This window comes from Lactuca virosa, chromosome 4, assembly GCF_052849685.1.
Source record: "Lactuca virosa cultivar CGN04683 chromosome 4, Lactuca_virosa_CGN04683_v6, whole genome shotgun sequence".
Lineage (NCBI taxonomy): Eukaryota > Viridiplantae > Streptophyta > Magnoliopsida > Asterales > Asteraceae > Lactuca > Lactuca virosa.
In genome coordinates this window covers 503,044,656-503,058,130 of record NC_136429.1, presented here as the reverse complement: position 1 = coordinate 503,058,130, position 13,475 = coordinate 503,044,656, and the positions used below count along the sequence as shown (strand labels likewise).

The following is a 13,475-nucleotide window of genomic DNA, read 5'->3' as shown; positions in this document are numbered from 1 at the left end:
GCACCTCCCTCGAACCACGGCGAAAGTCATGGACACCCTCGGGAATGCACCTACAAGGACTTCACGAACGCCAAACCCCGCAGCTTCAATGGAACAGGGGGTGTTATGGTGTTGAGGCAATGGATTGAAAAGATGGAATCCGTCTTTGAAATCTGTGCTTGCCATGAGGGCAACAAGGTCAAGTTTGCAGCTTGTACCTTCTCTGACAGAGCACTAACATGGTGGAACGGCCATGTTAAGTATCTGACCCTGGTGGTGGCGTATTCCATCAGCTGGGAAAAGTTGAAAGACATGCTGATGAAAGAATACTGTCCTCGAGGCAAAGTACAAAAGCTCGAGCAGGAATTCTGGGGTCTACAAATGGTTGGATCCGACATCACAACCTACACAAACAGGTTCTGTGATCTGGAAAATCTATGCCCTGATATGGTTGCTCTCGAGAGCAAGAAGATAGAGAGGTATATCTGGGGACTGTCGCCCCAAATCCAATCAAGTGTGTTAGCCTCCAGGCCTATCACTTTTGATAGTGCCAAGGAACTGGCACAATCTCTCATAGATCACAGGAAACCTCAGAACCCAACAATCCCTACACCCGTACCACAAAAGTCCAACCCCGACCATAACAGGAAGGGGTGGAATAAGAGGAAAAGAGGGGCTTCGCAAGGATCCGCCAAGAAACAACAACTTGTGGCGATTAATGCTGCCACAGTGACTCCCATTATCCCTGCGAACCCCTTACCAGCAAAAACATATGCTGGGACTCTCCCGAGGTGCACCAAGTGTAATTTCCACCACCACGGACCTTGCAAGGAGATGCAGTGCTCTAACTGCAACAGGAAGGGACACACAGTCCGTTACTGCAAGGCTCCAACAGCTCAGGCCGCCCAGGTTCCTAACGCCGGTATGGGCCAAGCTTGCTACGGTTGTGGAGAAGTGGGCCACTACAAGAGGAACTGCCCTAAAGCGGGGATGGCTGGAGGAGTAGGAAGAGTTATGGCCCTAGGCCACGAGGAAGCAGTAGCTGATCCTATGATAGTTACTGGTACATTTCTCCTCGATAACTCATATGCTTGCATACTTTTCGATAGTGGAGCAGAGAAAAGTTTCGTAAGCCACAAATTTGCACACCTGCTTAAACAAAAACCATGTGCATTAGATAATTCATTCACGGTAGAAATGGCTAACGGGAAAACGGAGAGTACTAACTGCATATACGTAGGTTGTACCTTAACTTTAGATAGCCATACTTTCAAGATAGACCTCATGCCAGTCCAAATTAAATGTTTCGACGTTATCATCGGCATGGATTGGTTGAGTCTTCTTCGCGCCGACATCATGTGCTTTGAAAAAGCAGTTCGTCTTAACCTTCCTAACAACGAGACCTTAGTTATCTATGGCGACAAACCTAGTACGAGCCTTCGTATCATTTCGTGCATTCAAGCCCAGAAGTGCTTGCGAAAGGAATACCATGCATTCCTCGCACACGTCGTCGATACCAGTCAAGAACTGAAAGACATCCAGAACATCCCAGAAGTACGCGACTTTCCCGACATATTCCCAGAAGAACTTCCCGGTTTACCACCGCAACGCCAAGTCGAGTTCAGAATCGACTTAGTGCCAGGAGCTACCCCAGTAGCCAAATCTCCTTATCGTCTGGCACCGGCGGAGATGCAGGAACTTTCCAGTCAACTTAACAAACTTCTCAAGAAGGGATTCATTAGACCAAGCTTCTCACCATGGGGAGCACCGGTCTTGTTCGTCAAGAAGAAAGATGGATCGTTTCGCATGTGCATCGACTATAGAGAACTCAACAAACTTACCATTAAAAATCGTTATCCTTTGCCCCGCATTGACGATTTATTTGATCAACTTCAAGGAGCCAACTACTTCTCGAAGATAGATCTACGATCCGGATATCACCAACTACGAGTGCTAGAGGAGGATGTTCCCAAGACAGCCTTCCGAACTCGTTATGGGCACTACGAGTTTGTAGTGATGCCGTTCGGATTAACTAACGCGCCCGCAGTATTCATGGATCTGATGAATAGGGTGTGTCGTCCTTACTTGGATCAGTTCGTCATCGTCTTCATTGATGACATACTCATCTACTCTCGAAGTAAGGAGGAGCATAGTCAACATCTCCGTAGAGTCTTAGAAACATTGCGAGCGGAGAAACTCTATGCGAAGTTCTCCAAGTGCGAATTTTGGATTCAACGAGTCGAATTTTTGGGCCATGTTGTTAGCGAAGAGGGAATACACGTGGACCCTTCCAAAATCAAGGCCATTGAGGACTGGTCAGCACCGAAGACACCTACAGAATTTCGTCAATTTCTAGGTCTCGCTGGCTACTATCGCAGGTTCATTCAGAACTTCTCCAGCATAGCGAAACCTCTTACAACCCTAACCCAGAAAGGCGTGGCCTTTGACTGGGAAGAGAAGCAGGAAAGAGCGTTCCAAACGCTCAAACGAGCCTTGTGCACCGCACCAATACTATCCCTCCCCGAAGGGATAGAAGACTTCATTGTCTATTGCGATGCATCCAATCAAGGACTCAGATGTGTTCTGATGTAGCGAGGTAAGGTCATAGCCTATGCCTCGAGACAGCTGAAGACACATGAGGTTAACTAGACCACCCACGATCTTGAACTAGGAGCAGTTGTGTTTGCTCTGAAGATCTGGCGACATTACCTATATGGTACAAAAAGCACGATCTTTACAGACCATAAGAGTCTACAACACATTTTCGACCAGAAGGAGCTCAACATGAGACAACGACGGTGGGTCGAGCTACTCAGTGATTACGAGTGTGAAATTCATTATCATCCGGGTAAAGCCAATGTAGTAGCCGACGCCCAGAGTCGGAAAGAATATACTGGTCGTAGAGTCAAATCTTTGACTCTAACTATCCATTCAAACTTGTCCACGCAAATTAAGGAGGCTCAGCTCGATGCTTTGAAACCTGAAAACGTGGCTGGTGAATCCCTTAGAGGGATGGATAAGAACTTAGAAGTCAAGGGTGGCGGAGCCTTATACCTCATGGATCGGATCTGGACACCGAAACACGGTGGCTTCAGAGACTTGGTCATGACCGAAGCTCACAACACTCGTTATTCCGTCCACCCGGGTTCAGATAAGATGTATCTGGATCTTAAAACGTTATACTGGTGGCCTAACATGAAAGCAGATATTGCTACCTTCGTAAGTAAGTGCCTTACTTGCGCGAAGGTGAAGGTCGAATACCAGAAACCCTCCGGTCTTCTACAACAACCGGAGATACCAGAATGGAAGTAGGAGTGGATCACTATGGACTTCATAACCAAGTTGCCCAAGACGACGGGTGGACTTGATTCCATATGGGTCATCGTCGATAGATTGACCAAGTCTGCACACTTCCTACCGATCAAGGAAACAGACAAGATGGAGAAACTTACCAGAACTTACATTAGGGAGATTGTAAGGCTGCACGGTGTTCCTTTATCTATCATCTCGGACAGAGATAGTAGATTCACTTCGAGGTTCTGGCAGTCATTACAAAGTTCCCTAGGAACTAGGCTGGACATGAGTATAGCCTACCATCCACAGACCGACGGGCAAAGTGAGAGAACTATCCAAACCTTAGAAGATATGTTGCGTGCCTGTGTGATTGACTTTGGAAAAGCTTGGGATACCCATTTACCCCTCGTAGAATTTTCCTACAACAACAGTTATCACATGAGAATAAAGGCAGCTCCATTCGAGGCCCTCTATGGCCGAAAGTGCAGATCCCCTCTGTGCTGGGCTGAGGTGGGTGATACCCAGTTAGCTAAGGGACGAGTTCCCGAAAGCACTCTCACGGGTCCGGAGATCATTCGGGAAACGATAGAGAAGATCGTTCAAATTCGTGAACGATTGAAAGCCTCTAGAGACCGACAGAAGAGCTACACTGACAAGCGAAGGAAACCGTTGGAATTCCAGGTGGGCGACCGAGTCCTACTGAAGGTCTCACCCTGGAAGGGCTTGATACGCTTTGTAAAGCCTGGGAAGCTCAATCCAAGATACATAGGGCCTTTCGAGATTCTCGCGAGAATCGGCCCTGTAGCTTACAAACTCAATCTACTGCAAGAACTCAGTAACGTACATCCTACCTTCCACGTCTCGAACTTGAAAAAGTGTTTGTCCGACGAGACTCTTGTTATTCCACTCGACGAGATCGAGATCAACGAGAGCCTCAACTTCGTGGAGGAACCAGTAGAGATCATGGACCGAGAGGTCAAGCAAACAAAGCAGAGTCGTATCCCGATAGTGAAGGTTAGCTGGAACGCAAAGCGTGGACCTGAATTCACTTGGCAACGAGAGGATCAGATGAAGCTGAAATACCCTCATCTTTTCGCTTAGTTATTTGTAACTTCTCATTTGCTTAAATTCTAATTTCGGGACAAAATTCCTTCTAACGGGGGGATGATGTGACAACCCGAAATTTCCTTTCTGTACAAACTATATCACTTCAATAGAAGTTATAGCAGTCACAGTTAATTTCCAGACTTTTTCGTGTAAGTTTGAGTAATTCAGGGTTTACACTTAAGGAAATATCAGGAGAGTGGATGCACTAGGGTTTAGTGCAACTCTATTATTCCATCACTCTATTATATTAGAGATCATTTCGGGAATAAAAATATTTTCTGCCAAAAATATCTCAGGGCTATAAATAGAATTCTGAACCAAATTCATTCATTATTCACATTTCCAACTAGAGAAAAGCCATTTTCTCTCTCACGGATCTTCGGGTTTTTATCCCAAAACGTGAGTACCTCTTGCTAGTAGTGTTAGATAGCTTAATATGTGTTTATAACATGATTTAGATGGCTAAATCACTAGATTTAGGAGTTTACTCCCCAAGCTGTTCTTGGGCGGTAAACTCCCGAAACAAAGCCTAAACCTTCCCTCGTGTTATGCTACTGACTTGGACTCGTATATGGGTGTATTAGGGACAAGAAAACAACCAAGAAACACAAACACATGGGTGTTCACGGCCCAAGATGATCTTGGACCGTGAACTCCAAAATCATGCACAAAAGGGTGCTTTTAAGGCACCTAAAGCCTTAGACATTTGCTAGGATTTGTTTCCACTTAAACCAAGGACCAAAACACATCAAGAACACCCCTCAAAGTGAGTTCACGGCCCTAATAAGGTTCTTGGGCCGTGAACATCAAACAAGGGCACCAAAGTGTGCCTAAGGCCTTCATATGCTTGGGATAAAAGTCTAAGACCTATACTACATGTGTATGAGACTTGAAAGCATCAAAAACACCCATCCTTAAGAGTTTACGGCCGCAAACTCTAAAAGGAAATGGCCTTAAGGCCGTAAACTCCTCAAAGGAGTGTTTCTATGTCCTAAACCCTTCCAAGAGTTAAACCACCAAGTTGGAGTACTTCTAGGGATCATTTAGCACCTCAAAACAACCAAGGACATTAAGTCTTGGAGTTTACGGCCGTAAACTCAAGAGTTTACAACCGTAAACTCCATGCGTGAGGTTATTTGGAGAGTAAACTCAAGTATAGGGTCCTTTGGAACCCTAAACCCAAGTACCTTGTCCCACAATAGCTTAGATGCAATCCTTAGGGCTTAAAACACTTATATAAAGTGTTTATTATGTTCTAGGATGTCTTAACTTTATCAATTAGTAATTTAAGACTAATTGAGTGCATATATGTGTGATTATATGTTCATTAGGATCGTAGCGTGTGTACAAGTCCTCACTTGACACCTAACAATCCTACACCGTCCAGTTCATCCAAATCACCATCTACAGGTGAGTTCATACCCCTAATCAATGTTTTAAATGATTTTAAATGCTTTAATGGGGGGGGGAGTACAAGTAGAAAACAACATGTTATTAAATCATTTATATGTATTTTATAACTGTGTTTTCATTCAACAGATTTCACATACTACAAAATGTGATGCATGAAATGGTTTTCTATCTTTAAAATACTTTGTTATCAAATGTATTACTTTTGAAATGTTTATCAAAATGACATCAAGTCACTTTTATATTTATTTAAAACCCTTAGATATCTTACAAAACCATTTTACATTCTTGAACTAAACTATGCATATACACTTATATTCTTATATATGTATTGATGTTATAGTTTTCATCTTTCATTTAGTTTCCCACACTCTTGTGTAGCAAGGGTGTATAAACCTACTTGAACAACCAATTACCTTTCAGTTAACTATCATAGGGATAGTTAGAAGATAACAAACATTATTCCTATTACAAGGAATCACACAAGAGTCAGTTCATTCATGAGTCTATACCAGTACATTACTTGATACATGAGTATGTTTACATAGCTACATTTACCTGAATACGCTTACATGAATACCATACATGAGTACTGTTACTTAGATACATTATCCTGTATACACTTACCTGGATACTTGTACCTAGAGTTATTAGGAAGATTGTAAATTTTCCTGCCTATCCCTGTTCGATGGGATGTCTAGACGGGACTAACCATTCCGGAACCCAGCTGTTAGCAACACTGGGTGATGAACATCTACGGATGTCTAAGGTTATTACTTATAATAAGTAGATCGATACTGGAACTAACCATTCCTCCATCCTACTGTTGCAACAGAGGATGAGATGAAAATCTTCGGATGATTATTAGGTTAACGCTGATATTAGGAGTCGGCCATGGGACTAACCCTCCCTCCACCCTGCTGCCGCTACATAGGGTGAGGGGACAATCTTCGGATGTTCATAGGGTATACCTTTCGCTTCGGCGATGTCGTGTTAATCCTGGTCACCCAGGGATAACACTTACATGATTATGCTTTTTCCTGTTTACTTTATTTTGTGATACTTTCACATAAACGATGAGTTAGACTAAGTACTTTAGTACTAGTCAATAGAAGGAAAAACTATCATTTTACTTACAAAACATTCGGGTCTTGGTTGAAGACTACTTTACATACTGATAGAAAATAAGGGATTTTCTAGGGCTTTTCATACTTATATCAACATTTTCATTCAAAGGTTTACATGACTTTTGAAACAGCTTTTCAAAGCAAGACAATGACACTTAAATACTTATGAACTCACCAGCTTCAAAGCTGATACTCTCTTTCAAAATAACTTGTATTCTCAGGTCATCAGTAGACAGGTACGGAGGCCAGTTTTTGAGAAGACGGAGCAGACAAGTCTCGTCTTTTATTTTGATTGTATATTTTTGGTGTCTTATTACAATGAAAGAACACACATGTATTAAAACTTTACTTATAATGCAATGGATGATGTTGTTGCTTGTTTACTATTTTACACTGTTGTGATACTGTACATGACGTCCTCCACCCCTGAACGTTTCCGCCGTTCGTGGTTTTGGGGTGTGACAGATTGGTATCAGAGCATTGTTTATAGTGAATATAGTATATCAACCCATAAAAGATATACTAACTATAAATACATGGGGATTAAAATACTCTGTCTAAGAGTTATACTTTAAATAATAAAATATTTAAGTAAGTATATGTGCCTGCATTCATACTAAAATCAGTGTCACAATGACAAGAACAAAAGTATTACGATTGTTGAATATCACAAGTAAGCCTGGGGATATATGGTCAGTCTTGGGAATGGCATAGCCTGATCAACTATGCTGGTCCGAGGAGTGATTAGCATATGCCCAAGAATGGTTGTGATATGGCAACAAGTCTAAAAACTTACCAACACAACCATAAAGAAATACCATAGGGGTATTTGGTCTTACTGTAATTATCTTAGTTAGTTCGTCTATTTAGCTATTTCTTATATCCCTTTTCTCGCGTAGATTAAAATGGTTGGATTTCACCACGACGATCCGTACTTCCCGAACCAAGGCAATGCTGGTTGGCTAGAGGCAGAACCAAAAGATGATCACCCAATCCCGTTGGATGATCACCCTGCTGAAGGTTTTTCTGATAGTTCTGACTCGGAGCCGGAAGTCAATAACCTACCCCTAGCTGCTCAAAACCCAAACCTGAACCCCCGTCCCGCATTTCAAGGACCCACACCTCTGTGGGCCACTAACTTGAATACATGGAGTCATGAACAGGGTCAACCCATTCCCTACAATGGAGACCAAAGTTTCTACAACCTCACTGAAGGAGGTTCTGCTGATAGAGTCCTACCAATCATGGTGCGTAGGATTTCTCGGAACACGATAATGGCTCAGGCAACTATCAATCAAGTTTTGGAAGTTGACGCCAACTCTGGTGTTAACACTGTCCACATTCGCCAACTAGAGTCTGCTCATGAAAGGACTCTGGTCCGCAATGCAAATCTGCAGAGGGAACTTGCTGAAACTCGAGCTGAAGTTAGAGAACTTCGAGCTAAGCAAGCGAGGGCGGACAGGCGTATAAGGGACATTGAACGTCTACTATCGGGATCTAGAACTCATGCTAGCAGTTCTCGTCGCCGATAGAATCTCGTCGACTCATCTTTTGGATATAACCTAGTTTATGTAAAACTTTGGTCTAATTTCCTATCTGTATAAATCTTAGACCTGTTAGGTCTTGATCTAGTCTTAATTCTGTCAAAATTTTCCATCATGGTTGATGTAAGGCCTACTTCTAGGCCATTTTTCCCGTGTACTATGAACTGTGGTTTTAATTTGGTTAATGTCTTTCCAATAGTATTTATATTGCTTCACTAGGTGTAAGACCCGTGTAAAATTAAAAAAAAAAATATCAAGTTGTAACAATAAGCAATTTTTAATGTTATACTTTGTTGGTAATTTTGAATTTTATTATAACACAAGTGGCAGTAAAAGATTCTTATTTATTAGGATAGAAGATTGAGATAACATCATATTAATAGCAACATACTTTCATGTGTATCACAAAATGGCATCGTACTTTCATTTCTACACTTTCATCCATATAAATCGAAATTTATAGAACATTTCACATTAATTTGTATATTAAAAAAATCGATTAAAGGATAAAACGATGAATGAAATTACTAAGCTGTTGTGGTACTTGGTATTTTAATGCTGTTTTTTGAGAGCTTAATATAACACGGAATGGAATGTTGTGGTACTTGGTATTTTAATGTTGTTTTTTGAGAGCTTAATATAACATTGAATGGAATTACGAATTCATATAATTGAAAGAGATACAAATTTCCATGATTAGAAGAAAAACAAAATTCAAAGGTTGATGAGATACTAAAAAAATCACTATAACAGTTAACATTCCATATATTATACACCGACATTTATTCGAATTTAATGAATTAGGTGTCAAATTGAAAGACATTCAAAAATCCGGTCAATTGTCTGTCAATATCGGGTAAAATTAAGGAATGTTTTTACTGATTAAGTGATTATATAAAAATATTACTTAAGTGGCATTTTTCTAAATAATTGAAAAACACAGATTAATGATGAAACATCCCAAAAATACGGTCCGAAAATTTCGTTTTAAATCATTTAAGAAAACCATAATTCATCAAACATCACAATAAAAACAATAAATGTCACACCCCCGAAGCAGATGACGGAAACGTCTGGGGGCGGGTGACTTCATCTTGTAATATCATCACAGTGTATATAAATGAATCATAGACAACATCGTCACAATACATTCAATAATACAACATACGGGGTTTACATCATTGTATTAGTTCAGAAAATTACATGTCAAAATATTAAATGTATGATGGAAGCAAGAATGCAACAAAAGTCCACATGTTCTTGATGACCAACCTTCTTAACGAGGTCCTGAGAATACAAGTTATTTTGAAAACGTCAACATATAAAGGCTTAGGAGAGTCCACATGCTCAAATGCCAAAAACTAGGCTAAAAGAAAGGTTAGACTATGGAGAAGGGCTCAAGCTTCAAAAAGCTTGAGACTTTATGACACTAAAGGCTTAGGAGAGTCCAGATCTGAAGTTGCAAACTTCAGATCATGCTCCACACAAGAACTAGTCCACAAAAGTGCTAGAAATGGCTTTAAAGCTTAAGATGAAGAGATTTATCAATAGAATGATCAAGGTAATGACTTGTTACCTTCTAAATACTGCCAAACTGAAGTAGGTGATGGATCTACAAGCTCCTCTTCATTCCTAGCTTCCAGTCCTTCAATACATGCACCGACAATACAACTCTTAGCCTCACAATGCTCAAAAAGGGAGTTAGGTAGCTAGGGTTTCGCTTCTGGACGCGAGGGGGCAGTAAGGAGGATGGGAGGGAGGCTTAATGTCCTTTAAATATGATGCAAACCCTAAAAATTAGGGTTTCATTTTCCAGCTCATACTCGTCGAGTTGGGGCTCCCAACTCGTCGAATAGGTCCTTGAACCCGCGTCCCAAAAATATACCCTACTCGACGAGTTTGGGTATCCAACTCGTCGAGTTCTCTTATAAAATTGGATAAATTCTTTATTTAAAGTACATACTAGGACCCGGGGTTACAAATGAGGGAGAAATTCACAAGTGGCAGCAATGAATTTTATTTATTAAGATAAATGAAAGATGAATATAAACGCGTCAATTTGTTTTTTTTCTGTATAAGTGATGACCTATGTGACTTATTGATATAACAAATAGGACACATTCATATGTTATTTTTACTTTATTTATTAAGATCTCAATTACTACACATAATAATGTATAAATATAGGAATTCAGTTAAGCAACATAAAATGTTTCATATCCAATCCAACAGACCGTGTTGATTTGTAACAATTATAAAATAATACAAAATTAGTTAATTTTTCCGGACCTAATAAATAAAATACTGTCTAAGGTTGAAACTTGAAACATTGCATTTTTATTTTTTTAGAATGGTGACACACATACATTCTAATATGTTTCTAAAATTACTCACTAATTCTACAAATATAGCATATGAGACTTAAATGAATTTATTATGTTTATAGTAGCCATCTTCACAATCTGTCGATAAAACGTAATATTCTTAATAAAAAATTGAACATTAAAACATTTGAAACCTTAATACCATAAACATAAATTTTTATTTATAAATTTTAAATAAATAATAAATTAATTGAAGTTTAAATTAAAAATATAAAAGGTTAAGGTGTTTTGAAATTGTTTTATTGCATAATGAAATAACGAAGCAGGATGTACTGTTCACATACTTCACAAAATAAAATTGTTCGTTATATTAAATAAATAGACGATTTATTATCTATATTGTGTTTAGAAAAATAGTGCATCAAAGTATTCTCGGCTGAGTTGTTATTGCGTAATAGATTTTATTTTCCACGAGTTAATAAATTCAATTTGGATTCCACCATTTAAGAGATTATACTTCCGTTAACAAAAATATCTGCACGTGTTCCTAACTTACCGACTTTTCTTATTCCATAAATATTGTCCACTAATTTATCATATAAAAATAAAAACAATTTTAAAGTTGTGGTCTTCTTCCCTTCCTATTCAAAAGCCCAAAAAACATGCAAATCATAACAAAAACTTACGGTGAATACTACACATGTCACCATTTTTGTACCAATATCAAAACACTATAAATACTTCCATTTCTTCTTTGTATCTCTCATCAAACATAATCTCTTTCTTCTTATTTCCATCGTATATTCATATAAACAAACACCACTCCCACAAACAAAATGAACAACACACAGAGTGCTGGTTTTCAAGCTGGTGAGGCCAAAGGCCAAGCCCAGGTTACTCATCCTTTTCTTTATTGTTTCATTATGAATATTTGAATTTATAACCTTTTCGAATTCATATAATAATATAATATTTGATTGTATTTTGTTATAATTATGTTATCAGGAGAAAGGCAACCAACTTATGGATAAAGCTGGTGCAGCTGCCCAATCTGCCAAAGAATCGGTGCAAGAGGTTCGACTTTTATTATTTTTACAACCTATAAAATGATCATTAGAACAAAAAAATAAATGAATGTCTTAATGAAACATTTTATGTTATGATTAGTATTTTTTTAATTAATATATAAAAAAATATTGTAGGCTGGTGCACAAATGCAGATGAAGGCATCAGACGCAGCTGAGGCAGTGAAGGATGCAACTGGAATGAACAAATCAACCTAGATATTGATTTTCGGGTGCCACGTCATCAACCATGATTCCATCATTATTATCGTACTCAATATCTCACCTATATGTCGAGTGTCACGATCAATTACTAACATACCAATGTTTATGATTAGTAATATTTTATTATTTAACTAAGAAATAAAATGGTCGATGAAAATATTAAATATTTGTGTGTGTATGTTGTGGTATCTCCTCTCTCCTCCAAACACTAAGATTTTTACGATTTCATTATAAAAAAAATGGAAATGCGTCCAATCTTGTCATACGAACCCCCAATATATAATTCGGTTTTAGAAAAATTTAAAGAAAATAGGATTATATTCTCTATAGAAATCGGTTCGTAAAAAAATGTTTTGTTCTTATGAGGCATACTTAGATTTTTAAGCATTTCGGTTGATTTCAATTATAGAAAATACGATTCCTAAATATCAAACCAAACTATTTAAAGTGTGTGTTTATAAACTTTATATGATCCACTGTGATATACAAAACCAACTCTTTAACATGATGACATGGTCCATATGCATTTGTCAGTTGAATTTAAGAATCGGATGTTACAAGATTTGGTTCCTAATGTGCTATGGATTTCTAATATGTTGTTCTAAATTCTATATAGATCTATTTGAGGTATCCTTTATAGCCTTCCACTTTTGTAAATAACTGGATCCATCAAGCATAAATTCCACATAGATCTATTTTAAAGTGAAGATGATTCGGTTCATTTTGAAAAGACTAAACTGCACAAATGGTCCTGTGGTTAGCTCAAAATTGACACTTTAGTCTAAAAATGTTTGGACTAACACCACAGGTCCAAACTTTTCATTTTGTTGCGAGTTTGATCCAATTTGCTTTAAACTTTTTTAAATGACGATTTTGCCTATATTTTTTATTTTTCAGTTTTTGATTATTTTTATTAATTTCTTTTTCCATTTTCTTATTTATTTTTCTAATTTTTAAGAAATAAAAAAAAACTAAGAAAAAAAAATCCACCCATACTACTACACCCACCCACTATCTCTTTAACATACATACTACCTATCTCTCTCACTCCACTATGTCGCCGGAAACCATCGCTACCAGACGGAAAACACCACCACCTACCGGAAAAAAAACGCAACCCACCATAAACCGCCGCCACCTGCTGGAAACCATCGCCACAACCACCACTCGCGGTGCCACCCTCTTTCTCTTTTTTCTGCTGCTTCGATCACCTTCTCTATACAACTGTCAGAGCAGTAAAAATGCTCATCGGAAAGAGCGAGGGTTTCAAATCTGCCGTCAGAAAACCCTAAATGGCTGGTGGTGATGGTTCTATTTACAGATCTAGGCAACAAAGAAGACGAAGGGCTCCCCTTCTCTCTCTCCCCCTCTGTCGTTCTTGACAGCGCCATCGTCTTCGTC

The 13,475-nt window shown here is 38.9% G+C and overlaps 1 protein-coding gene across 1 annotated transcript; it reads left to right on the top strand.

Moving 5' to 3' along the window:
* Window positions 1–11,540: 11,540 nt before the first annotated feature.
* On the top strand, window positions 11,541–12,240 carry LOC145169448 (uncharacterized). The gene is made up of 3 exons (XM_079087999.1): window positions 11,541–11,678; window positions 11,791–11,859; window positions 11,988–12,240. The coding sequence occupies exons 1-3, from the start codon at window positions 11,622–11,624 to the stop codon at window positions 12,066–12,068; spliced, it is 207 nt and encodes a 68-aa protein (XP_078944125.1). The 5' UTR covers window positions 11,541–11,621; the 3' UTR covers window positions 12,069–12,240.
* The last annotated feature ends 1,235 nt before the right edge of the window (window positions 12,241–13,475 follow it).

Excerpts from the sequence above, each read along its gene's own strand:
- LOC145169448 (XM_079087999.1), top strand. The coding sequence starts at position 11,622 with ATGAACAACACACAGAGTGCTGGTTTTCAAGCTGGTGAGGCCAAAGGC. Across the intron at positions 11,679-11,790 it reads AGGCCAAAGGCCAAGCCCAG|GAGAAAGGCAACCAACTTAT; the intron begins GTTACTCATCCT and ends TTATGTTATCAG. Across the intron at positions 11,860-11,987 it reads CCAAAGAATCGGTGCAAGAG|GCTGGTGCACAAATGCAGAT; the intron begins GTTCGACTTTTA and ends AAAATATTGTAG.